This window comes from Nyctibius grandis, chromosome 1 (assembly GCF_013368605.1).
Source record: "Nyctibius grandis isolate bNycGra1 chromosome 1, bNycGra1.pri, whole genome shotgun sequence".
Classification (NCBI taxonomy): Eukaryota; Metazoa; Chordata; class Aves; order Nyctibiiformes; family Nyctibiidae; genus Nyctibius; species Nyctibius grandis.
The window spans coordinates 49,395,982-49,420,526 of NC_090658.1; the positions used below are offsets into that span (position 1 = coordinate 49,395,982).

Consider the following 24,545-nt stretch of genomic DNA (forward strand, 5'->3'; position numbering starts at 1 on the left):
AGAAGGAAAGTCCCTGTAACTCTAGGCGTTGATTAGCTCCCCCCGGCCAAGGGACACCTAAGGTCTAGCAAGTCGCTGGATGGGAAGAGCGGTGCCATGGCAAGGAGAAGGGGACATGCATTCCTTCTGTTTTGGGCTCTCTGTCACCTGGAGAGCGAGAGTGGTGCATGTTCATGGGGACAGCAGAGACAGCGCGTGGCGATACGAGAGGTTACAAGGTACCTCTGAAAGCAGTAATTGTCCATGCCCTCAAATCGGTAAAGCTACAGGATTCCCTGTCCAGGGCAGCTAGGGCGTTTGGTGAGATGCTTGAGTCACCCAGCACGAGGGGATTTTAGGTGTAGATATTTCAGGGGTCAACAAGGCAAGGTGCACTTTACAAACGCAATAAAAACCAAATGAGCTGATGGCATCTGCCTGATGACCAGTCCTGCTACCTCTCCTTCAGTAGGTGCCAGAACAAGAGCGTGGTCTTTGTAGATTAACCTTTGACTCTGGGCTCTTCTGTTCTTTTAGGATAAGAAGGAGGATCGCCCGACAGTTATCCTGGGCCTGACCCTGAGAGGAATGCACATCTATCAGGTAACAGACTGCTGTGAAAGCCTTCTGGTGTAGCATTAACTCTGCACAGCTCCCCTGTCCTCCCCCCCACCGCAGCTCCTCTGCCTCCCCTGCAAGCACCAGGCTCTGCATAGCTCAGATTCTTGGTTGTTTGCAAATTCTTTGCATATTGCTGACTCCACCCTGTACCTGCCAGTCCCTGCCAGTGTCACTCCGAGTTTGATGTGTTGCAGGAGGTGAATCACGTTCGCCAGCTCCTCTACGACTTTCCCTGGTCGCACATTGGGAAGCTGGCGTTTCTGGTGAGTATGACGGAACGGAGGCCATCTGGCAGCAGGCTGTCAACCTGGGACCTGGCAAAGCTGTCGGCCTGCCCGCACTGCCATGTCAAGTCCTGTCACTCGTACGCACAAGACCACAGCTACCTTTGGTAGCTGTGTGGCTGAAAACATGCTCTTGCTCATTTCACTGGCATCCCTTCTCTTTATGCAGGGGAAAAAATTTGAGATCCAGCCAGATGGTTTGCCCTCTGCACGGAAACTGGTTTACTACACGGGTTGCCCCTTCAGATCCCGGCACTTGCTGCAGCTCCTCAGCAACAGCCACCGGCTCTTTCTGAACATCCAGCCAGTGTTGAAGCAAATCCGAAAACTGGAGGAAGCGGAAGGTACGTGACAGAAGAGCAGGTGACTTTGGTAAGGGGAAGAGTACAGCATGTAAGGCTCTGCTGTTGCTTCATGGTGGCTGCGCTCTAATTAATGGTGTTTCTGCCTTATCAGGAAGCTGGTGAGAGAAATAGAGGTGCTAGATATGTTTCAAGTCCATTACTGGGAAGTGTTTATGGCTCCCCCATTGCTAGACTGCGATCAGAAAGTGTGTGTGTGTGTGTGAGAGCAGTAGAGGGGGAATATCTCCCTTTAAGAGATCCTTGCTCTCTGTGCTCCCTGTTTGTGCAGATTTGACACATACTTCTGAGTGGAAGTAATTTTGAGTAAAAGCTTTCCATTGGGATAAGATCTTGTTCAAGCAGCAGTAAAAGTTGTGAGCCTGTGTCTTAATGTTTTAGTGCCCTTTACTAAACACTGCACGCAATTTAGTCTATAGCGTCCGACAGTTAAGAGCTAGGAGTTGCAGGTGCCAGAAACAGTCTGAGAGCAGATCAGGACCCCAGAATTTGTATGTTCTGATAGGGTGCCCTCTCCATAGGAACAGTGATTTTTGGCAGTCCCTGGTATCCTTCCAGACAAACTTCAGTCATTTCATCACCTCTCAGCTTGCTCCCTTCCATTTTCCAGCTCTGCAAGCTGTGCCTCCTACAACTTCTCAGCCTACCTCTCCCTGGTGACTGTTTTTAATGCATTGCATAGGTCTTCTTTCATTGTGTCCCCTTCCCTCTAGCGTTCTCCTGAATGCTTTTTTCCCCTACTTCTTTCCTGACTGCTGTTCCCTGCATTCTCCATTCACACTTTGTCTGTCTTCTCTGGGGTTTGTAAGCCTTGTGTTGCTACCTTCAAGGTCAGTAGAAGTCAGCCAGCAGTAGTTGGTCCTCTTGTCTGAGGACATAGGCTGACTCCTTCCAGGGAGAAATCGGGAAGAAACTTGTTTCTGGTTATTGCCCATCTCAACTAACTCTAAGGAGCTTACATCCATCTCTGAAGTGATGATTGCTGATTGTGTGGAATCAGTGTACGGGGCAAGGCAGCCCTTGGTCTCATCTAGCTTGATTATTTCTGTCTTTCCCTTCAGTGGGGTTATAGAAGTGGCCTTGAGCTGTGCGGGTGCAACCAGTGGCATGTGCCGGTCACTTGTAGAAAGGCTCACTAATCAAGTGCATGAGGGCAAAAGGCCTTAGGTTGTTTTGTGTCTACTAGTGTCTCATGGATTTCTTGACTGCCCTCAGCACATCTCTCTTCAGATAACAGATACAAGCTGTGGGAGAAATAATTAATAAATTATTAATAGATGCCAGCCATAGGGATCCTGTTCTTAGGTGTCTCCACATGTTGGTGACTGTTTCAAGAAACATTCAATGCACTGTTTTTAAAGACTGAGCACTTAGGTTAGTTAAGTAATTCCCTTTCTTTTTTTGACCTTTCCTTCATTCTGGAAGCTGCTGTTTTCTGTATCATAACTGCCTCTACCTGCCTGTTTTAATTCAGGAGATGCTGGGTTTACTGCAAGTATGACTGACTAATTCTTTTACAACCAGCTGGGCATCCCACTATCTGTTGAACAAAAAAACCACAAAACTGTCCCTGTATTTGTTCAGTAGCTGCAGCAGTTTTTTCTTAATTGTCACGTTGTGCCAGTCCCAGAACCAACCGATTATTTTTGCTACCCTTCCTTCAATCTTGCTTAAAGTTCCCACTGGTTTCTCTCATCTTTCTTCCTCAGAGAAGAAGCGCTACCGGGAGTCCTATATCAGTGACACGCTAGACATGGACCTGGACCCGTGTGATAAGAACTCGCGCGGCAGTGGGAGCAGCGGGGGCAGCCGGAGGGATAACCGCCTCTCGCGCCAGTCCACAGGGAGTCACGGCAGCTCTCACACGTCGGGCATCGAGGCTGATGCCAGGCACCGGGTGTCGGTGGAAATGTCAGTGGATGAGCCCTTCAGCATTGACCGGGTGCATAGGAAAGAGAAATCCTGCAGCTCAACCATCAGCTACGGTAGCTCTGGCATTGACAGTGGCAGCAAAGGGCGGGCTGAAGATGACTCTCAGGACGATGGTAAAGAATTTGGAGATGCGGAGCAACTTCTAAGCCTGCTCTTGCCTCCTCCTGCAAGAGAATGGAGAGTAAGAGAACATGAAGCAGCTTGGAGCAGAAATGTAATGCTAACCTTTCTCCTGCTGCTCTCTTCCTCCTAGAGCTTGAGCTGGCAGTAGATGAGCCAGAGGAGGTGCCTGTAGATGAGCCTTTAGAGGGAGACCAGTTAGAGGAGGCCACTGTGGGAGAATCTGTTGAATCTCTTCCTCTAGATGCTGCTAGCTGCCAAGGTGAGATGGCTTTCTGCTACTGCTCAGTGCTTTTCTTTAGGCTCTAGCAATAGGCATAATCTGAGGGATCCAAGAAAGCTTATGTTCTTCCAAACAACTGTCAGTGTTACTTACTGCCCTGCTGCAACAGGATTTGAAGTCCGCTCATCTAGGGGTTCAAGGCCAGCACCCTATATTGTACAGTGCTGCTCTCCTCTGTGCTCCTCAAGGTCTCCCTTCTCCAGATTTGCCAAGTTTATGCTCAGTTAATGACAAAAAGATAACTGAGGTAAACCTTTTGTGGTGAAGGAATTTGCTTTAAAATCTTGTATACCACAAAAGAGCCAAGGGGTTCAACCACGGATTAATGGGCTAGTCGCAGGAATTAATAGGTAAAGTTTTGTGGCTTGTGATACAGGGAATGCTAGACAATGGGGACATGCAGGAGCTGTCTGGCCTTAATACATACGGCCTTTATAGCAAAGCAAGATGGGTGAATAGGGGACAAGTTGGTGAGAAGCTGTTTCCTTGAGAGTTTTTAAACATTGATCCTTAGGGGCAAAAAGGAGTACTGGTGAGCAAAACTTCCAGAGCATTGAGGGTGCTTAGGGATGTATATTTATATTTATAGGACAGCACTGCTTGAATGTGGCTTGTGAGAACAACTTCCCTTTTCCACAGCCCACAAAACCTCAAACCTTTTCACTTGTGAAAGCTGTGCTTTTCACTTCCTCCTTCTCCTTTGTAGCTACAAATCAGGAATCACTGTCTGTGGTGCAAGTCACGCTAATAAAAATGAGAGGCCAAAGTGTGGAATCCCTTCACCAGGTAAGGGGGGGTGCTCGGCAGGAGGGTATGTGTGTGGGCATTGAACCAAAGTCTAGTGTAATGGAGACAGCTGTAAATCAGGTGAACTTTGATTGGTCTGGATTTGACTGATTTTAAATGGTGTAACCAAAACCAGCTGTTGGCCAGCTACTGCTCTCAGGAATAGGGTGGGAGCAGCGTTTGGGTCCAGAATAGTATAGAGAGACTTGGAGTGATCAGTGGGGAAATCTTGCAAGCCAGCTATCGTCTGCCATAGGCTTCCAGATGGGAAATGGAAAATAAACCACTTCCAAGTTTTCAGTGCAATATAGGGCCAAGATCATCCATGCAGTTTGGATGTTGGTTGCAAACTTGATCATCTTCCTGCTCCTGAAGCCAGAAGGAGCTCACATCAGAGCAGAACCAGATGCTCAAGCTCTAATTACTATCATTTGTGTGATTATACTATGTGCGTGCTGAAGTCTTTGTTGTCAATGTTTTCTTTTCAGCAAACCCTTGAGAAAAGGCAGCTATATATGGTAAAATATGTCATATGATAAGTTGTGCTTGGAAAAAGCTTACTAAAATGTCTTTTTAAGGCCAAACAATATTTCTTTTCAAAGTATAGCTCTATCCACTGGGGTAGAAATATGTGGGGTTTTTTTAAAAAAAAAAAACAACAACCCCAAGCCTCCACCATTTCTTCTCTCTGAAGTCAAATTAGCCTTATCTGCTAAAAGAATTTTAAAAATCTGTTCGTTTTCCCCTTTACTCTCTGAACTTTTAAGAACAAGGACTTCAATTGCTTTTTAGGACTTTTTTTTCTCTTTTCATGCTTCTTCCTGGACCCAGTCAAAAGTGACAAGAAATTTTCACTTATGAGCAAAATAGTCTGTAAAGTGCTATAGGAGATTTAAATAAAATCTTGGTTATTTTTTCCAAAGCTGAAGACCATGCAGTACAAATCATAATTAAGTTATTCCTGTATTTGAGTGGAATGACTTAAGAGTGCAAGGCAGGGAGTGGGCATCTTGCTTAAAGTAATGTTTTTAACGTTAATGCATTTACCAACACATGCTCATGCTATTAATTGATCGGGAGGCATCTGTTTTATAAGAATGTTTCTGATCAACACAGGACTCTAAGCAATTGCAAAGACCTGTCTGCCACTTCTATGCATCAAATATTTGGTGCATCTTTTAAAAAAAAAAAAAAAATCAAAACAAAACAAAAAACCACCTTCCTTACAAGGCCATGTAACTAAGCGCTGCAGGACTGGGTTTCCTTGGTGTTGACCAGACCATACAGCATGTACCTGTTTCTGGGAGCGCAGCTGAGCCAGCGCAGGGTGTCCTCGGGGTAGTTTTTCAATTCTCATCCCATGGAGGTGAGAGAAGTGATGACTGGAAGTTTTCTTTGTTGCCAACATAAGTATCTTGGTTTAAAAGTGATATTCCTGAAGTCAGCCTTAATAGTAGCATTTAAAAGCTGATTATGAAGAGACAGAGCAAGAAAAAACAGGTGAGGAAGCTGGAAATGTCTCGAATGGTCAGTAATTCCTCCACAGGGGCCCAGTCACTACAGCTTGTGTAGCAAGACACTGCCTCGGGGAATTAGTGCTAGTGTGTCGCTCCTGTTTTCTTCATTGCTGGACAACGTTATGTAGGTGAAACTGTATGTTGCACTTAGTGAATTTTGGACACCGTAACGCGCTAGTTTGCATGGTTGCCTTCTGAACCTTCCTTTCAGCTCATTAGACTTTCACAAACTCTGTGTTCAGGCAGCTGGGGTAATTTTTTGTTACGTGCACTTTGTCCATTTGAGGATGACTGCACGGATCTGCCAAGAAGTGACAGGTCATTCAGGTGTCAATACCTGTCAAGTGTTTCATCCATTGTACTGGACACTGAGGACGCAGTGCAGACAGATCAGGATCTGGCTCAACATGGCAGGGCAGCTTAACGCACTTGTAATTTCTTAATGGTTCATAGCTTCTTCATTAAGCCAATGTCCTTCAGAAGGCTGGTGGGGCTGTTTTGAAGGAATGGAAGAAAAATTTTGGAAAACTTGTAGCATGCCTAGCCAGCATCCTTAGGATGTGTCTGAGCTCATCGTTTTTATTCATGTTCATATTACTGAACTGGCAGGTCAGATCGCCCAAAAGCAGGAGCTGCACAGACCAGCACAGCCAGAGTTTGGATGACATCCGCCTTTACAAGCACCGGCACCCACCACTAAGTGCCACGCTGTCTTCAGACACGTCCCACAGCTACACGTTTGGCTGCAGCCTGGAGGATAAGCTGTCTATCTATGGCTGCGTTTATTCCACAGTGGACTGCAAAACCAAGTCTGCCCTTTATGGGAAGCGATCCATGAACTGCCTCTCCTTGGATCTTCTGGGAGAGGACCAGCTCCCGGAGGAGTTTGTGGTGTAATAAGATTGGAGCTCTTCCATTCCAGGGAAACAGCTCATCATGGAAATATATACCTCATTAACACATGTGATGTCACTCTGGTTCTTGCAGGAGATTGCGAGCAGCTTTGTTATTCAGCTCCATAATCAGTAAGTGGCATCACTTCTGCAGACCTGACTACAGGGCAAGTCAACTGGAGTGTAGCACTTAATGTTGGCATTTGAAGTGTCTGTCTGAGCAGAAAATGAAGTGGCCTGCACCATTAGCAGTGTCACAACCAACATAAAAACCAAAAAACTATGGACCAAAACTGACGCTGAGCTAGTACAGCAAACACTGTGTCTAAATGGATTTATCGGAAAGAAATTTAAAGTCTATGTCAGTTTATCTTCCTGCCTTTCTCTTGTGGTCCATTTATGTTAATGCTAGTGTACAGATAGTTTGGTTGTCTGGAGTTTGTGTTGCTGCAACGTTGCCAACAGCTGTCAGGCCAGGATGTACTCTGAGCACATTTGGAGGGCTGTGTGTGGAAGTGTCTAGCCTGTTCCTGTTGTAATGAACATAAGTTGCCTATTTGCTTTACTGGGAGCAAGACCTGCTCTGCCAGGAGTTTATTTCTCTTCTTTGTTGTTGTTGTTTTGTTTTAAGCATCTAGCCAAATACAATGTGTGTTCTTTTTTTTTCTTTAATGCAACAAATGGAACTGTCTCTCAGCTGTCTACTACTGCCGTGATGCAGCTTGGTAAATTAATGCTTATGTCCGTGGGGAGATGGGGGAGTGGATAAAACAAATGACTTGGCTGGCCCTGAGAGTACGGAAGACACGTTAAGAGCGTTAATTGACTGGCTCTTGAAGACAGGAGTGTGACTGGAGAATTTGTCCAGGCATGATCACCCCTTACTTTGAGTCATACTTTTATGTTGTTCTTTTCTTTATTTTTAATAAATCTGTTCCTTAAAAATTTTTCCTCTGCTTAGGAGGCAAGTACGGACTGGAGAAAGTCACTTTGGAAGGACAGACAGAATGACTATGTTCCACATAGTCATGGATAGGTCATGCAGACATGAGTGTGTGGTGCTGCAGGGCTGGTGACGGTGGAAGCATAGGGTGTTTGTGTGCCAAACGAAGGGTACTTGTTTGGTGGTTCTGAGTGGTGGAGCTGGCTGTGCTGGCTCTCACCAGGAAAATAATGATAATTACGCTGTTTGATTCAAGCATTTGTTGTGGAAAACATCCTGCCACCTTGTTACATCCAAATAAACGTATGTTTGATTTCCTTCCCCATCTTTCCCCAGCACCTCCTCCCCTCATCAATTCCCAGCATTTGGGAAACTTGTACTTACAGGCATGTGTAACCTGTGCCCAGCTTTTGATAACCTTGCAGGTGAAAGTTGATCACATTTTGGCAAACTCTAGAAGCAGACTGATGCTATTCTGCTGGTTGAGGAAGTGCATGTTGTGCAGTGTTGATCACTCAAAAGCTGAAGACAGCTGAATCCAGGAAAGGAAGGAAGCAGACCACGACAAGGAGGGTATGAGCTGCTGCTTTGACGGGAGGCTTGCAGGCTTAGTAGTTGTCTGGTAAATTGCGTTCCTGTAAACTGTTCAAATAGCAAATCTGTCAAGTCTGTCATCTCACTATTTCGTGCGAGTGTGGTGCAGAAACAGAGTGTGCAGGTGTATCTGCATTTATTGAAGTGGCATCAGTAGCTGTACGTCCTCTGAGATGAATGCAGAACCAAATCCTAGCTGTGTGTTTGACGAATGAATGATGGGCACAAGCTCACTGTAGCCACGACTTCATTGACCGTGCCCTCTTTGATCACACTGTTCGTTCTTTCTGTAATGAACAATTGGGAGCTGTGTGTTCACTGTAGCCTCTTTTCCTTTCTTCCAAGCAAAGCCAAAATGCCTTTACAGAGTACTGAGTTATGTTTACTGCATCCAAAATAAACTCTCCTAAATGGATCTAAATGAGTAAAGGACATCTGGCTGCTCGTGAACAGTCCACTCAAGCCTCCCACTGTTGGTCGCTCCCTGTTACCTGGAGCCTGTTTGGCCGTAAGCCGTGGGAGACGGACATGGCCAGGATCCAGGAGACCAGTGGCTGAGCTGCAGGGAGCAGCCTTGTTCTTGCAGCCACGTGGAGCTGGAGGGATGGCTCTTACTGCAGCAATGTCTGTCCATGGAAAAGGTGGGGGGGGTCTGGAGCAATGGCCCTGCTAGACTGTTGCTTTCCCACCCGTGCAGATGTATAGTTACTCGTGGTTCTGGCAATGGTTGTTAACAAGAAAACCCTCAAAATTCAGTGGGTATAGTTGTTTGAAAAAGTGTCACAAAACATGCGTGTGCCATGTGCTCACATCTGTGCACACTTCTCTCAAAGACAATCACATTCATACCTGCCTCAGCCTAACCACCTTACTGAAGTGTTTATTGCCACCAAGCAGCTAGGTGTGTTCTTTTTGCAGTTACCAAGCGTTCAATGGATTTGGTGAAATGCTGTAATCCTGCTGTCGCTGGCTACAAAATACACCAATGCCTGAAAACAGCATAATTGGCTCTTGCATGAGCATCCACTGCCTTGTACGTACATGGGGGTTTCTTGTATTTATTCATAGCTGGTGGGGAAGGCAAACTCTCCAGGTCTGACCGTCTTCTCTCAGTGGTCTATGCAGCTCCTTCCAGTACTCTAAGTTACATATGCATATGAAGGGGAGACCAGACACTTGTGTGTGTAGACTGAGAACGAATTAATACCTTACAAGCACTGTGAATATCTATTATGCAAGTTTTTGTATTCATATGAAAAAAACTGTTCCTGCTAGTAATAGATTTATTTTTTGTTTGTCTTTGGATTTAGAAGGTCTCTTAATATTTTTGGTTTTGATTAGTTTGGTAGAGGGTAACATGTAAGCATTTATCAGCTGATGTTAGAAACTAGCTGCCAATATTTGTACATATTTGTAAAATACTTGTGGTATAATCACTTTATTTTAATGGTAAAAGTTTCTCCTTTCCATGAAAGGAATTTCTTGTTTAAAATATGATTATATGTACACCTGCAATAAAGTATGGCTAGAAAAAGGTAATAGTGTATTTTGTATTATTTTTTTTCTTTTTGCATGTCAGTGACATCTTCCATTTGAGATAGGAAGGTTGTAGAAATTAATTTGCTGCCAGACTAATCCATATGAGCTCGGCTTGTGACGGCAAACCCCGAAGCACTGTAGTCACTGGAATTAACTCCTTTTCCTGCCTGCCACTCTCAATCGCACGACGCCAAAGGGGCCTCTGTCAGGCATTGAGGACCCAGTCAAGCAGGTTGGAGACAGTGGGAACGCTAATGGGAGCTGAATCTAACTGAAGAGACAGGTTAAGCTGCTCGTGGCGGTTAGTCAAGAAAACAGAGCGTGTGAACACCCAAGGGTGTAGAGAGATCCTGTCAGCATCCTCCTGGGGGCTGCATCTGAGGACAAGCACACCAGCCCACGTCATGCAAAGCGCCGCTGAAGAGCGCTCTGCCTTAAGTCGCCTAACCTGCTGGCCTGGAGTCTGGCATGGATAAAGTTTCGCTGTTCTTAGGACAGAAGTCTAGGAAGGAGTGCCACAGTATAACTATTCACATCTCTTGAAGAAGCTTGCTGACTGGGGTTCCCTCGTAAATGTTTCTTTTTCCTTTTCTCGGGATGCATTATGGATTGCTAAAGCTAGCATTAAAAAAAAAAAAAAGTAAAAATTTTTTATGTACTTTGATATTGCAGTGTTGCCCCTATTCTGACTTCCTCTCTTGTATGTCATATTTCTGTCCAGTACCTGCTGTGTTTTCAGAATATAAATTTTCAAGGACTTCAGAGACTCATCCAGCTTTGTTTTGGGGATGCTGGAAAGAGGTGGTTTGGTTACACATGGAGCTTTCTATGGAGGTAAAATTAAATAACAAGCAAATATTAAGTTACCTAAATCTTGAAGGACTTTGTCACTTCTCTTTGTTTCTTTGCTGGGCAAGTAATAGCACCTTCTTGCCTGCTAGGGTGGACTGCTGCTGACCAGAATATATAGGATGAGCCTGCCTCTGAAGATGGGACTTCTCGTGGTGCCAGTGAATCCTGTGCGGGTTCAGTAAAGTGGTAGAGCGCGGGATGGGGACGGACGGGGGGGATGTTGTTACTGCACCGGATCTGTGTTGAGGCATGCCAAGTGCGGGAGCTGGAGGGAGGTAAGGCCTGAAGGTGTGTGCTAAAGCTGATGGGTAGAACATCCCAGGTATTTTGGGTGAAGTGAGCAATTCCTCGGTGGAGTTCTTAGCAGCGAGGTCTGAGACATTGAAAGCTGATGTGGTGTTTTAAAAGCCTGCACACTTTTGAGCAAGAACTGGTTGGAAGTCTCTCAGTGGTGGGCAAGCTCCCTGCTGTAGCTCCTTGCCCCCCAGCAAGGGTGCTTCCCCTGCCTGGGTACGGTGTCTCCTGGTCAGTTTGCCCAGGCTTCTCCCGGCAGCTCTCCTTTCTCATCCCTACCCGTCTCCTGTGCCTCTACAGCTGCCTCTGCCTGTACCTCGGAGCCCCTGCTGTGAAGCCTGCCCCTTCCGTGGGTGTCTTCCGAGGCTGGTGGTGCCCAAGGAGAGGCCCGCGCCTTCCCGTCTCTCCGGGCGGCCTCGCAGCTGGGGCGGGGGAAGGGAACAAACATGTCCCCTCGAGGCAGCTCCCAGGCCCGTAGCGGCAGCGGGGTGAGCCGGGGCACAGAACGGCGCCCGCGCTGTTGCTCCCCGGGTGGGGCTGAGTACGGCCGAGGGGCAGCCGGCCCCGCCGCCTCACCGCCCCGCCGGCGGCGGCTCCCGCCCTCCCGGCAGCCACCGTTTCCCTCCCCTATAGTGGCAACGGGGCCCCGAGCCTGCAGGCCACGCCTGGGGCTGAGGGGCCCGTGTGGGGCGGGGGCCGGAGGGAAAAGCCCGGGGCCACGCTCCGCTCTCCGCCTGCCGCCGCGGGGCCGGGGTCGGGACGGGGGCTTGGCCCGGGCCGTGTGGCGGCAGTGCCGGGCCGGGGCGCGGGGCGGCGCCCGAGGAGCGCTGCGGCCGCTGCCCCACGGCCGGGGCTCCTCCGGCCGGCGCTCCTCCCACCGGGGCTGCGGGCGGGCGGGCGAGAGCCCGGGCCGAGGCGGGGATGCTGGCAGCCGGCCGCCCCGCCGCGGGTGCCGGCTGGGCTGAGCGGCCTCACGCGGAGCTGCGGCGGGGCGGCCAAGCGGTGCCAGGGCCGCGTCTCCGGGGGCCGGGGAGGCACCTCGGGCAGCTCCTGTCAACGCATTGCCGGAGAGCAGGGTGCCCGCGGCCGCGGGGCACGGACACACGGCCCGCCGTGAGACGGGGGGAGCGCGGAAGGCCCACGCAGGCCAAACCGCCGGGAAGCCGGTAGTTGCGCCAGCGGACCCCGAGGCTGGCTGTGGCCATCAGGCGCTGCCCGAATCCCCTGCAAAAAGTGTATTAAATAGTCCCAGGTCACCGGGCAGCATCGCTCGGGCCCGAGGGCAGCATGGAGGGTGGTACGCCCAGGGTACGCTGGGGAAAAAGCTGCTGCTTCTCAGCCTCTGGGAATCCTTGGCACGGGATGCTCCAGGAGTGAAATGTTGATATTAGTTCTCAAAAACCCTCCAACAAGTCGGTTTATGGAAGACAAGCCCATTCAAGGCAATACACCCCTGGGACGGGAAGTCGCAGATGCACGGACAGTCGCAATCTGAGGCTGTGTTTGAGGCAGCGGGGCTGTGTGTCCACTGTGTGTGCACTGTTCCTGCTCTGTTCCTGTAGTTCCCTTCAGTGTCGTGCATGGGGCATCGCTGGACGGGTGCAGACAAGCCTTGGGCACAGCACAGTGAAGCAGTTTTTATTTCATCGACGAGCTGCCACCTCTCAGGGCGAGCATCCTTTCTGCAGAACCTCTGCAGGCGTCAGAGCAGCATCACTGAATATTTCCCCTAGTTGCTCCCAGGAAATCAAACGTACTGTGTTTTTAATTCCATACTGAATTTTTAATGACACCTGCGTCCCATTGCAATCACTTTCTCACCCACAGCTCCAACTCCATGACCCCCTTGGGTGGCTGAATATTAGCTGTGGGCTGCTGTCTCTTCACAGTTGGGCCCTTTTGCCCTCGCCGTGGACCTTCAGCCCAGTTGCAGCTGGGGCAGCTGGCACAGCGGCTGGGCCCACGGCGTGGCGAGACAGCAGCCATGACCACTTCACTGGCACTGGGCTTCGTCATACTGGCAAGGTGCCATTGGCCAGCAGGGATGGGCTGGAGGAGGCAATGGGATGATGGAGAAATGAACGGGAAGGACTTTGTTTCCCCATGGATTATTTCACTTCTCACATCCAAACAACTTTTTATAAAGCAAACCCACCTCAAAGTAGTTCCCACCCCTTCTTTGCTGGCACATGTTGTGTCCCTGCAGCTCATTTTTTGGGGGCACACTCCAGCCCATGGCTGTGCTGCATTTTCACGCTGCTGGTCAGCCAGATACTGGCTGAGTCTGTCCTTCTGAACGCTGAACTTGGCTCTGCAAGGAGGAGATTGTAGTTGTTAGAGTAAGATCCGGATAGCAACCCTTGTGTTGGAAGTCTGTTGTTCTACCGCAGAGAGGTAATGAGCAAAAAAATCGTATTTTTCCTTTCTGGTAGACTGCAGGGGCAGCTGAATATGGGCTATTGAAGAGCATAGCTGTGGCATTTTAAAATTCTGCTTTATTTTTATTCCTGGAAATATCAGCCTCACATTTTTATTTTAAATCTCATAAATACATTTATACCAATCTTTGTTTTTCTTTCTCCAGTCACTGCTGTTCTCAACATGCAATGAGATAATTGGGTATGGCATGTGCTAGAAGCCTTAAGTCTCAAGCCACCACGTGGAAAATACTGCTGAATACTTCAGCGACAGCAGGGCATTTGGTGTAGGAAAAATTAGTTTGCATTAGCCACAGGAAGTACTCAGCCTCTTTGTTACGACCAGCTGACAAATACCCTGAGCTGTTTGATGATCATGGCAGCAGTGACTGGTTCCCACAGCCATGTTTCCCAGCCTCTTAGCAAGTGAAGCTTTGAATGTGGCTCACTCTGTAGCCAAGAGGGTTCAGACTGGAAGGGTTGCATTGAGGCAGCCTCTCCCCCTCTTCTGCTGGGTGCAGGCTGCGGGGTTACCCGCCTCTCTGCACCGTCTCATACCCAAGTGCATTCAAAAGAGCTCCAGCTCTTGGGCTGAAGATCCCTGAGCAAAAACATGTGCTGTAGGAAGCCAGGTACTTTTTTCTCCTTGATGTATAACTTTGGGGGGTGAGAGCGAGGAGGCTTTTTGCCCTATTCTGAGGCATCCACACTTGCCCACTGCTGGAAATAAGGTCTGTGGTGCAGTTTGTTGTTGTTCCTGGCGGCAGTATTGAAATCTTTCTTGTCTGGCTTGTGGGCTGCGCTCCTATATTTAGGGTTAAATTGCTCGCTGTGTGTTTGGAGCAAGCCTGGGAAGCTGGCCTGGCTTTTGTCTGTAGTGTCTGCTGAAGTGGATCCTGAGCAATCTGCATTTGCAGGACCAGGGACACTGGCAATGCCCCTGCCCTCTCCTCTGGCACACGTAGCTGCTGCTGGGGTCAGGGAGGGTTTTCTGCCCCTGTGATCTTTCTGTGGCTAATGCAGACTTTCTGACGATGGCCTTTTTAGTCAGACGTGAACAGAGAGTTTCTATAACCCCTCCATGAAAGTGCTAACAAGATGCCTTTTTGGGACCTTTCATTCTTGGGATGGTCAAGAAGGACATGCCAGTCACCAGAGTGGGTGCCTTAAGGCAGGTGAGGTACCTGGGGCTCAGTAGACAGTATTAGTATTGCCGGCTTTGACTGCATTTCTTGCAGGTGTTGCAGTGCACTAGGTTTTCTTTTTAAAGCCCCAGCTCCCTGAGTCATGCTTTTGCATAAGGCTCACAGTAATGAGAAAAACAAGGAATCCTTCCCAGCCTGCCTGGCTGGAGGGAAAATTTGGCAATAGGACTGCTCAAAGGGCCTGTGCCAGAAGGGCAATAAAGAGAGCCCCAAGTACGGGTGTGGTTTTAAACATCTAGATCCAAACTCACCCTTAGGAAATGCCTTGAGGCTGGGGGTGCAGACACGGGGCCTTCCTCTGAAGTGGCTGTGCCCCGGCCAGTCCCAGCCCAGCCCGGCTGCCAGCGCTGGCACTCAGCTAGCCACATCCTGCAGCAGGGGATAAGTGGCAGGGTTTGCCGTGGGAGCAGCTGGGTACAGTTTTGCTTAACATTTGCCCTGCAAATAACAGAGAGGGTACAAACCATTGCTATCCAATCTGCTTCAACACAAAACACTTTGAGATCCAAAGCAGAATTACTGCTCAAAAATATAGGGCTAGCGTGCTAAGGGAGAGCTCTACAGCCATGACACTGATTTTATCCTGTTTCCAGAATAAACAGAGCAGGGTAGGAGCTCTTGAAGGCTGCCTTTCCCAAAGATGTCACCAGAGCATCAGCTGAGCTTCCAGACAACCCAGCATCTTTATGGTTAATGAACTTTAAAGACTCCCCAAAGCTGCTGCCCCAGACTGCTGCTACCACCACTTTGGTCTTGTTTCATCGATGCCATCCTGCAGGCTCAGAGCTGCCTCTCTTAACTCCAGGCAGATGCCCACAAAGCTTCAAGTACAAATTCTGCCCGTGTAGAGGATGCACGGATAAAATGCAGAGCCCCGCAAGGCACTGTGACAGCAGGGACAGCTGTTTCAGCGATGACATCCCAGGCGTGGAGGAGCATGAGGTGGTTTCTGGTGTCCCTGGGCTGCTCTCCTGTGCCCAAGGTTCCTGATGGCTCAGGTGTTTACCTTGCTGCAGCTGGTAGCAGGTCCAGGTGGAGAGTGCTCCAGAGGAGGGCAATCAAGGCACAGGAAATCAGCTTTCTTCTGAGGAGAAGAGCAGGGGAAAGGAGAAGGTTTCTGTAGATCCTCTGGGAGAAGTTACCAACATGCTCCAGTGTTGTGGTCCTGCGGATGCGTTGCCCGGGAGAGAAGTAAGGAGAGCCCTGCTGGGGTGGGGTGGGGCTTGTTTGCTTCTTAGTCTTGCCCAAATGTTGTTCACTGTGGAAGTCTTAAGCAGTTGTTGGGATATGGCCTGGAAACCACTTCTTCCTTCCCCTCTCCTGGCATGTCCTAGTGGTGAAGCTGCTGACTTTTCCGCAGGACATGCTGGTGTAAGGAATAACTTGCATGGACTGCAGGCAGCGGTGGTCATGGGCAAGGGTGGCAGTAACTTGGCAGGACCTTGATAAGAGTCTCCTGTGGTCATCGTTAGGCCATAGCTTATTTTACCTCTGACTGTCCTTACTTTGTCCCTTGTCTGTGGCTCTCATCTTGCCTGGAGCTTGGGCTCTCCTAGGAAACCAGCTCTGCTGTCCTGGTCTCTCGGGCTGCAGAGGACCTTGGCCTCACACATGTTAATTGTCCAAGTGTCCTCTCCCAGGACACATGCTGTGGCTGCTGAGTCTGACCTCCCGGGAGCAGCCCTGTCTGGCTGTGCACCCCAGATGCCTGCCAGGATGAGCAGCTGGGTGAAGGTGGCAGGTTGGGACATGACGGTGGGAGACCTGCAGGGACTGAGCGGGTAGTAGTGACACTTGGTGCTGGTGGGTGGGAGACACTGGGGGACTTTTCCAGGGGACCCTTGGACCTGCTCTGTTAAAAGCAGGTGCCTAAACTGAAAGTATGGTCAGGGTCTGGCAAAACCTCAGCCCTGAGGTTGGGATCTTGTCTGCCTGGTGCAGAGTGCCAATGAAATCTGAACTCCCAGGGCCAGACCAGGTTTGTTTTCAGGAGTTAATGTTGTATGAGGCAGTGTCACTAGTCTCCAGTATCTCATGACCGGCAGAACTTTATTGGAGCTCCCTCAGGACTCTGCACTTTTCTCTCTTCCCTTTCCACTTGTTATGGGAGGTAGGTGGTGTCCAAAGGTCACTGGCTTTCTTGGAGGCCAGTTACTTCTGCTTTTTTGTGCCTGTGGTGAGGCGTCTCCTTGCCTTCGGGCTTGCTGTTGCCACACCACCCTGTGATGGTGGCATCATGTGATGCAGAGCGCAGCTGGCTGTGAGCATTCCATGTGTGCCATCTGTGCCTGGCCGTATCTGCGGCTGCCCTGGCGGGGCCTGACCCAGGGTGTGGGACCCTCTCTGGCTCTCAGAGAGCATTCAGGGGTCACCATATGCTGTGATGGTATCCTGAGTGCTTGGCTGGCCTCTCCAAAAAGGTGTCCTGGCTGAAGGCAGTTTGGTGTTGCCTTGTGCAGCACCAGGCTTGCCTGCAAATGGGCAGAGGTGACCCCAGTGGCACCTCCCCTTCTTTGGGCTTGGTTTGGTCTGTTCTGTAGAGGGACCACTTCAGTGTCCCATGGCGGTGCATGGCTCACTTCGGGAGACATGCAGCAGGAGCATGTGAGCAAGGAGCAGCAGGAGCTCTCCCAGGACCTGCGCAGTGACTGTGCAGGTAGCTCGCTTCCCTTCCTCTGCTCCATGTCCCCATGCAGCTGCACACTTTTACATTTTCATTATTCATCTGTTCATGTGCCTTTTTCTCTGTATACCTTGGAGCTGAGCTTGTGACTGGCAGCTGGGATTGCAAAGCTTGTGATGTTTTGATGTGCTGGGATTTTTGGTAGAAGGGGTTAACACAAACCTGCTCTTGCTGAAAAACTCTAGGCTTATTGCTTGCATCCCATTTCCTGAAAGCGGCTGTTGTGAGTTGCCCACAGTCATGCAGTGTCTACATCAGCGTGTCCATCATAAGTTCTCTCTCCTTGTTCACGTGGTGATGATGCTGGTGAACACGCAGGTACAGCTTCTGGTGTTCCAGCATCACAGTCTCATCCTGCCTCTTGCTGTTGCAAATGCTATGCCAAATTTAGCAGGTCAACCAGATTCTGGTAAGGAAGCAGAAGTCAGGCTCAGCTCTAACTATGGACCTCTTTTTCCTCCTTTTGAATTGTCCGTTGCGTGTTCCCCACATCACAGCTGCTGGTCTGGTAGCTGGCATGGGCAGTTTCAGAGTCTTCATGAGCCAAGGTAAGAGGAGAGGTAAAGAGTACAACAGGTATGTCACTGCAGTGTCTTGGCTGATCTAAGGGGCTTGCTACCAAGGGGTGTTTCTCTGCTCTGATGGCATTAGGTAGTGAGCAGTAGCAAAAGATACTGCTGTAACTTCCAGCTGTTGCATGTCCACAGTGAATCTACAACAGCTTTCCACAAAAAGGCGTTATAAAGCCTTTCTTCTGGATGGAGACTGGGAGGGCAGCAGATGGGACATCTCTCTCCATAAGAGAGCATCGGTGGGGGATGTCCAGAGACAGGATGCCCTTTACGGCCCCTGGAGGTAGCCTGGGCAGTGGCTCTTGCACTGCCTGGTACCTTCCCAACACCCAGATTGTAGTCCCCCTGTGCTGAGCCCTGTGCCATCTCTGTGAGGTGTCCCTGCTTGGATGCTGGAATATTGAATAGCCTCTTGCAAACTTCATCCCGTCTCTGTTGGGAAGCACTTCCCACAAGTCGGACACCGTGAAATAACTTGTCAGATCTGGCTTCCTAAGCTCACTTTCATTGCGAAGCACTAAGAGCATTGGCACGTTAAGCACCAGCTAGCCATTCTCTGTGGATTCAGCCTTGGCAGCAGACCCAGCCGGAGCAGCAAGGGCTGCTCCTCCAGCTGCTTTCTAAGTGCTGTGCGGATGAGTGCATGCACCCATCCGTGCTGAGCCACCTACCCAGGGGAGGGCTTGGGAAATGGGTCAGGAGGAAAGGAGCTGGGCTTGGGAAAAAGTGTCGGGAACGTTGGTGCTGCTTGGCCAAAGCACATAGGGCTGGAAGTATCTGTGGCCTGTGGCTGAAGCGTAAAGGACTGCTTGCTAATGCACCGGCTGCCCTGCAAAATGCTCGCATTTCTGAAGCTGGTTGTGAGTTTAACCTGGAGCTTGTGTTACTCCAAATGCCAGCTCAGAGCATGTAGTGGGCAGAGTCTGTGTGTGTGTGCGTGCTTGGGAAGAGGTGGAGGAGGCTCATGCTGCTGAAAAACCAAACATCTGAAGTGAGGGAAGAAGCATCATCTTCTGTCTCTTGGATCTTCAAAGCTTCTGGTGTGGCTTCCAAAGCTTTTTATAGCAGTGGGTTGGCTTTTTTGTTGTTTTGGTTTTGTTTAGAAGAGGGAAGGAACTGATTAGTAAAGTCCAGAGGAAAATGAGAGGCAAAACCACTCCTTCTGGTGCTTGCCTTTAAGTGTACTGCTGGGCAGTGACTCATCCCAGCCAGGACAGTAATTTCATGTAACAGAAAAAGGGCAAGAGGGGACATGTGTTGGAGGAGTATCTTGCAAGCGTGAAGCTGGAGGAACTGGAAGAACATGGGGGTGATAACTCAGTTTAACTCTGGTTCCCCCGGGGTAATGAGCTGAGGTGCAACTTCAAGCCTGCAAGTCTGTGGATAAGATGTGCAAATCTCATGTTCCTGGAGTTTGGTATCTATGGATATTTTCCCCCATTGTTTCTATCAACGCTGATGCTAAATACTTGTTCCTGATAACTGGAGCACTGCAATTCTCTTCTGTTGTTGTTGAATCTAGGCCCTGGTGTTTGAGCTGTTAGTACTGACATCTGAATGTCTGGTCACTTGACCATTTAAGCATTTCAGCAGGTTTTCTGAGGCTGATCTACAAGTCATTAGAGACATGTCATGTACTGAATAAAAAAGAGTTGAATTTGGAGCATCGCATTATGTTATTCAAGTACTGGGTTTGGGACTCCTCCTCCAAGTGCTTTGTTGGATCAGTCTCAGACTTGTGGGTATGGGGAAGAGGGATCATCTTCTTTGTTTTTTTTTTTTTTTTTTTAATCTGAGATCTTAGGTAAAAACACAGGTGGAGGGGAATGTTGTCATGAAGTAAGGGGACGGCAAAATCATCACTCAGATCCCAAGAGTTCAGCGAGGGATGTGCAGTGGAGCACAAAGATGCGTTACCCGGTGGCTTCAGCGCTCCCTGTGCAGCCCCGCACGGTTCTTGCCATGTGCCAGCGCCATCGGGGAGGCCATGAGTTACCCCCAAAAAGAACGAACAGCACCTGTGTGCTTTTGCAGCCACAGGCCTCAGTCCCTGGCACCAGCCTATTGCCAGGCGCAAGCTGAAACCTTTCCAACACCGCGGTCCCCCATCCGTCAGCTGCGCTCGCTCCCCCCTGCCCCCGGGGGCATGCGGTGACATGCTCGCTTCTAAGTGTCACCAAAGAACGTTTTGATGCAGCTTTGGGATGGTTATTGTTTGGACGTGTTGCCAACCTTAGTCAAGACTGTGGGCACCTTGCCACTTGTTAAAGATAAATTCAAATACATGAAACCGAGTGCAGCTGTCTGCTCCCCTGGCCTCCGAGGAGATATTTGCGTGGCTTCAAGAAGGCTCAAATTTTATCTTAGATTTTTTTGTCTCCCTTTATATAAATGAAATTAAAAGGGGCAAATGCATTGCTAGATGAAGCCTGGTTTGATAAAAATGAATGTAAGAAAAGACAAGAAGAATTGTAGGCAATGATTCCCCTCACTCATGCCCTTCAATTAGATCACCCTGTGCCCTCCTTTGCGCGGTACGTGGCTTGCATTTTTGTCTGGCTGGGGCTGTGGTTAATGTTGTTGCTCAAATGCCAAGTTGGTTCTGTGCAAGGCTGCGGTACCTTTTGGTGTTCCTGCACTCTGGGCCAGTGTGCTCCTCTGTGAGCAGACGCTGCTGCCTCTGCCTCTGGTTGGAAGGGGCTTGCAAGCCCATCAGCTTGCAACTGCTTGTCCACAGCAGGAGCCAAAAGCCTTTTCCAATAACTGCTTCATTCTGCTTGTGCCTCACAATCTGCAGAGGTTTGGAAAAGCGCTTCATAAAATGGAATAGGCAATTTAATAAGAAATTAAACATTTTTGTGAACACTCCAAAGCTAATTATGGTTTTCCTAGCTTGGCTAAAACCTAGAGCAGCCTCTCTTTGTGGTGTGGCTGCTGCCAAGGCATGAAGCCACATGTGGAAATTAAATATATAATTTTCAAACGTCAGCATAGGTCAAGGTTTTGTTTAAGAGTGGTCCAAAGGCACTGGCTGGTTTAATTACTGCTTTTTTTAACCCCATGATGAGATGCAGCACTGTTAAGCAATTGTGGATCACATCGCTTCCTTGGGCTCTGCTGATAAGAGTACTCCTAGGTACTCTTACGTGGTGAGGAAGATGAATGGCTTGGGTGCAGAGTGCTATGAACTGCAGGGTGAATTTACAGTGTGCCAGCCACGTGCTCGGCATGGGGCAGCTCTCGGGGTGTGGGGCAGCTCTTGGGGCATGGTGAGCTGCCCTGCACAAAGGCGTTCCTTCTGGGCGCTGAAAAAAACATCCTCACAGGGAGCTGATGGGGGGCAGCTCCTGTGCCATATGCTCTGCTCTGCCCCCTTGCATGCTGCCTTCCCCTGTATGGAAAGCCGGGTGCTGCAAGTGACCTGGGGACAGATGTGCAAAGGCTGAAAGAAGGCAGGCATGTTGGACTAGCTCTGCAGAGCTTAACGTTAGGGCTGGGTAGGTAAGGTAGGGATCAAGGTTGAAAAAACAAGTGAAAAACCTCCACAGCAGTTGTATGTCCTTCAAAATCAGGTCCTTGTTTCCCTGGCTGTGGCAAACTGAGAGTTTGGGCTCTAAACCCTTTGCCTGGACTCCCTCACTAGACTAGGGAGGCAGAGGTACTTGCTGAAAGTGGATCTATCCTGTCAATCCAGTTCCCTTGGCTGCAAGGGGAGCCAACAACTGGAGTTGTTAAATTCCATCTGTAATGATAAATCCACAGAGAAATGTGGGCACCAATCTGTACTCTGGGCCAAATTTTGGACTTGTACCTTGAAGGCCATTGTCTGATTCTAGGTATGTCTAGACTTCTCCTGCAAATTTTGTGTAGGTCTATGTGTATGCATATGTGTGTATTTTACCCTAGACGAGCACTTGCTGCTATTAGGACTTGGGGACTGGTCTGGCAGAGTCCCATTTTCCCTGCTCCTTCTCCAGATCTGCTGGATGTCCTACAAGCCAGAGCATTCACTTGTGTGGGGAGAGACATGAGCTCAAATCCTTTTTCTTTGAACTGGATCCAAATTTTCTGCTTTCTGGGAGGGTGCTTGGCCCATGGGTTAGAGGGTGTGTGAGTAGGGTGCCAGGGGTGAGGGGTGCTCGCAGTGTGGAAGCAGCTTCCACTTTTATGTAAGGTGCTCAGGGTACGTTGGCATGAATACCAGACACCCTGGTCCTCCCAGGCAGCTGCTGTGCTGGGCAGGCTTCACGCCGTTGACTTCTTGCCCAATTTGACACTAAACCAGGATGCTGAGTACCTAAGTATTCACAAGACCAAATTCTCTTGTGTTTGCTGTGTTTTTGGTACTGGGTAGGCTTTTTGAGGAGGTGGAGGCTCTTAGCTACTGTTGCTAAAACAGTTTGCTCAGCTCATCTGCAGGGCAAGGAAGAAGGCAGAATAAATTTGAGAGGGGCATCTGGAGGCCAGTCCAATGGGTAGCTGGGGTTTGTGGTGCCTTGCATCGCTATGTGGAGGAATGCCTCTTTCCTATGGCTAGCCAGGGGACGGTGGAAGGTGTGACGTAGCTGAGCACTGGCTGAACTGTCACAGGAGAAAGTGGGGGCCTGGGGGAGGAGAATTGAGAGCCCAGCAGTGAAAGGGCAACCAACTGCCAGGCACGCTGGTCGTGGATAGGAGAGAGGACCCCCCCCACCCCCCCCCATACTGAGCAGCACTCCCTCCGAAACAGCAACCCACTCACCTGGTTGAGCAGGCAGGGGTAGAGCAGGGTTGAGAGTGCTCTTGCTTCAGTGCACCAAGAGATCAGCTGAGCTCTGGGTTATGTACTCATGACACTGTCTCCCACAGCATCCTCCGAGACAAACTGGCTGCCTGGGGCTTGGATGGGTGGACTCTTCAATGGGTTAAAAACTGGCTAGATGGCCGAGCCCAGAGAGTGGTGGTGAATGGGGCAAAGTCCAACTGGCGGCCGGTCACTAGCGGTGTTCCCCAGGGCTCAGTTCTGGGGCCGGTGCTGTTCAATATCTTTGTAGATGATCTAGACATAGGGATTGAGTGCACCCTCAGTAAATTTGCAGATGACACCAAGCTGGGTGGGAGTGTCGATCTGCTGGAGGGTAGGAAGGCCCTACAGAGGGATCTGGGCAGGTTAGATAGATGGGCCGAGACCAACGGCATGAGGTTCAACAAGAACAATACTGTGAAGAATACTGTGTCCAGTTCTGGGCCCCACACTTCAAGAAAGATGTTGAGGTGTTGGAGCGAGTCCAGAGGAGGGCAACCAAGCTGGTGAAGGCTCTGGAGGGTCTGACCTACGAGGAATGGCTGAGGGAGCTGGGGTTGTTTAGCCTGGAGAAGAGGAGGCTCAGAGGTGACCTTATTGCAGTCTACAACTACCTGAAGGGAGGTTGTAGTGAAGTGGGAGTCGGCTTCTTCTCCCAGGCAACTAGTGATAGGACAAGAGGACAGAGCCTCAGGCTTCGCCAGGGGAGGTTCAGGTTGGGCATTAGGAAGAATTTCTTCTCAGAAAGGGTCATTAGACATTGGAACGGGCTGCCCAGGGAGGTGGTGGAGTCACCATTTCTGGATGTGTTTAAGAAAAGACTGGACATGGCACTTAGTGCCATGGTCTAGTTGACATGGTGGTGTCAGGGCAATGGTTGGACTCAATGATCCCAGAGGTCTCTTCCAACCTGATTGATTCTGTGGTTCTGTGTGGGCTTCACTGAAAGGCTCTTCTCCTGATATATATAGTTTTTACTCTCATTTGCTTGTGCCCCTGCACTCCCAGAGAGCAAAGCTGTATTAGCAAGTACACTACATGGGCTCTCTTAAAAACAACCACCTTGTTCCTGGTGCTTTTATGACCTCCTGTCTTCATTTATTAGAACACTTTCAAATATCAGTTTCTTTCTCCCAGTGTTGGTACGTGTGTTTCAGCTTTATAGTGTCAATGTGATGAGGACTGGTTTATCAGGATAGGTTTTAGTTAACAAAGGACACAGAATCACAGAATGTCAGGGATTGGAAGGGACCTCGAAAGATCATCTAGTCCAATCCCCCTGCCGGAGCAGGATTACCTAGACCATATCACACAGGAACGCGTCCAGGCGGGTTTTGAATGTCTCCAGAGAAGGAGACTCCACAACCTCTCTGGGCAGCCTGTTCCAGTGTTCGGTCACCCTCACCATAAAGAAGTTTTTCCTCATATTTATGCGGAACCTCCTGTGTTCCAGCTTGCACCCATTGCCCCTTGTCCTGTCAAGGGATGTCACTGAGAAGAGTCTGGCTCCATCCTCATGACACTTGCCCTTTACATATTTATAAACATTAATGAGGTCACCCCTCAGTCTCCTCTTCTCTAAGCTAAAGAGACCCAGCTCCCTCAGCCTCTCCTCGTAAGGGAGATGTTCCACCCCCTTAATCATCTTCGTGGCTCTGCGCTGGACTCTCTCTAGCAGTTCCCTGTCCTTCTTGAACTGAGGGGCCCAGAACTGGACACAATATTCCAGATGCGGCCTCACCACCTCAAAGATACTCACAGAGCTGACTATCTGTCACACCTGCTTTTCTAATGCAGCTGTTATTTCAGAGCATAAAAGATCTGAAAACCAAAAATATTACAGCAGAGAAATATAGAGCCTTGCACATGCTGTCTTCCTTGCTCCT

At 49.4% G+C, this 24,545-nt stretch overlaps 1 protein-coding gene across 1 annotated transcript in view; it reads left to right on the plus strand.

Moving 5' to 3' along the window:
- Positions 1-6,781, plus strand: part of FRMD1 (FERM domain containing 1) — a 30,534-nt gene extending 23,753 nt beyond the window's left edge. Inside the window, exons 7-13 of the mRNA XM_068409435.1 lie at positions 517-582; positions 795-863; positions 1,054-1,228; positions 2,956-3,291; positions 3,432-3,560; positions 4,288-4,367; positions 6,494-6,781. Coding sequence (XP_068265536.1) covers positions 517-582; positions 795-863; positions 1,054-1,228; positions 2,956-3,291; positions 3,432-3,560; positions 4,288-4,367; positions 6,494-6,781 — 1,143 coding nt within the window. The remainder of the gene's footprint in view (positions 1-516; positions 583-794; positions 864-1,053; positions 1,229-2,955; positions 3,292-3,431; positions 3,561-4,287; positions 4,368-6,493) is intronic.
- The last annotated feature ends 17,764 nt before the right edge of the window (positions 6,782-24,545 follow it).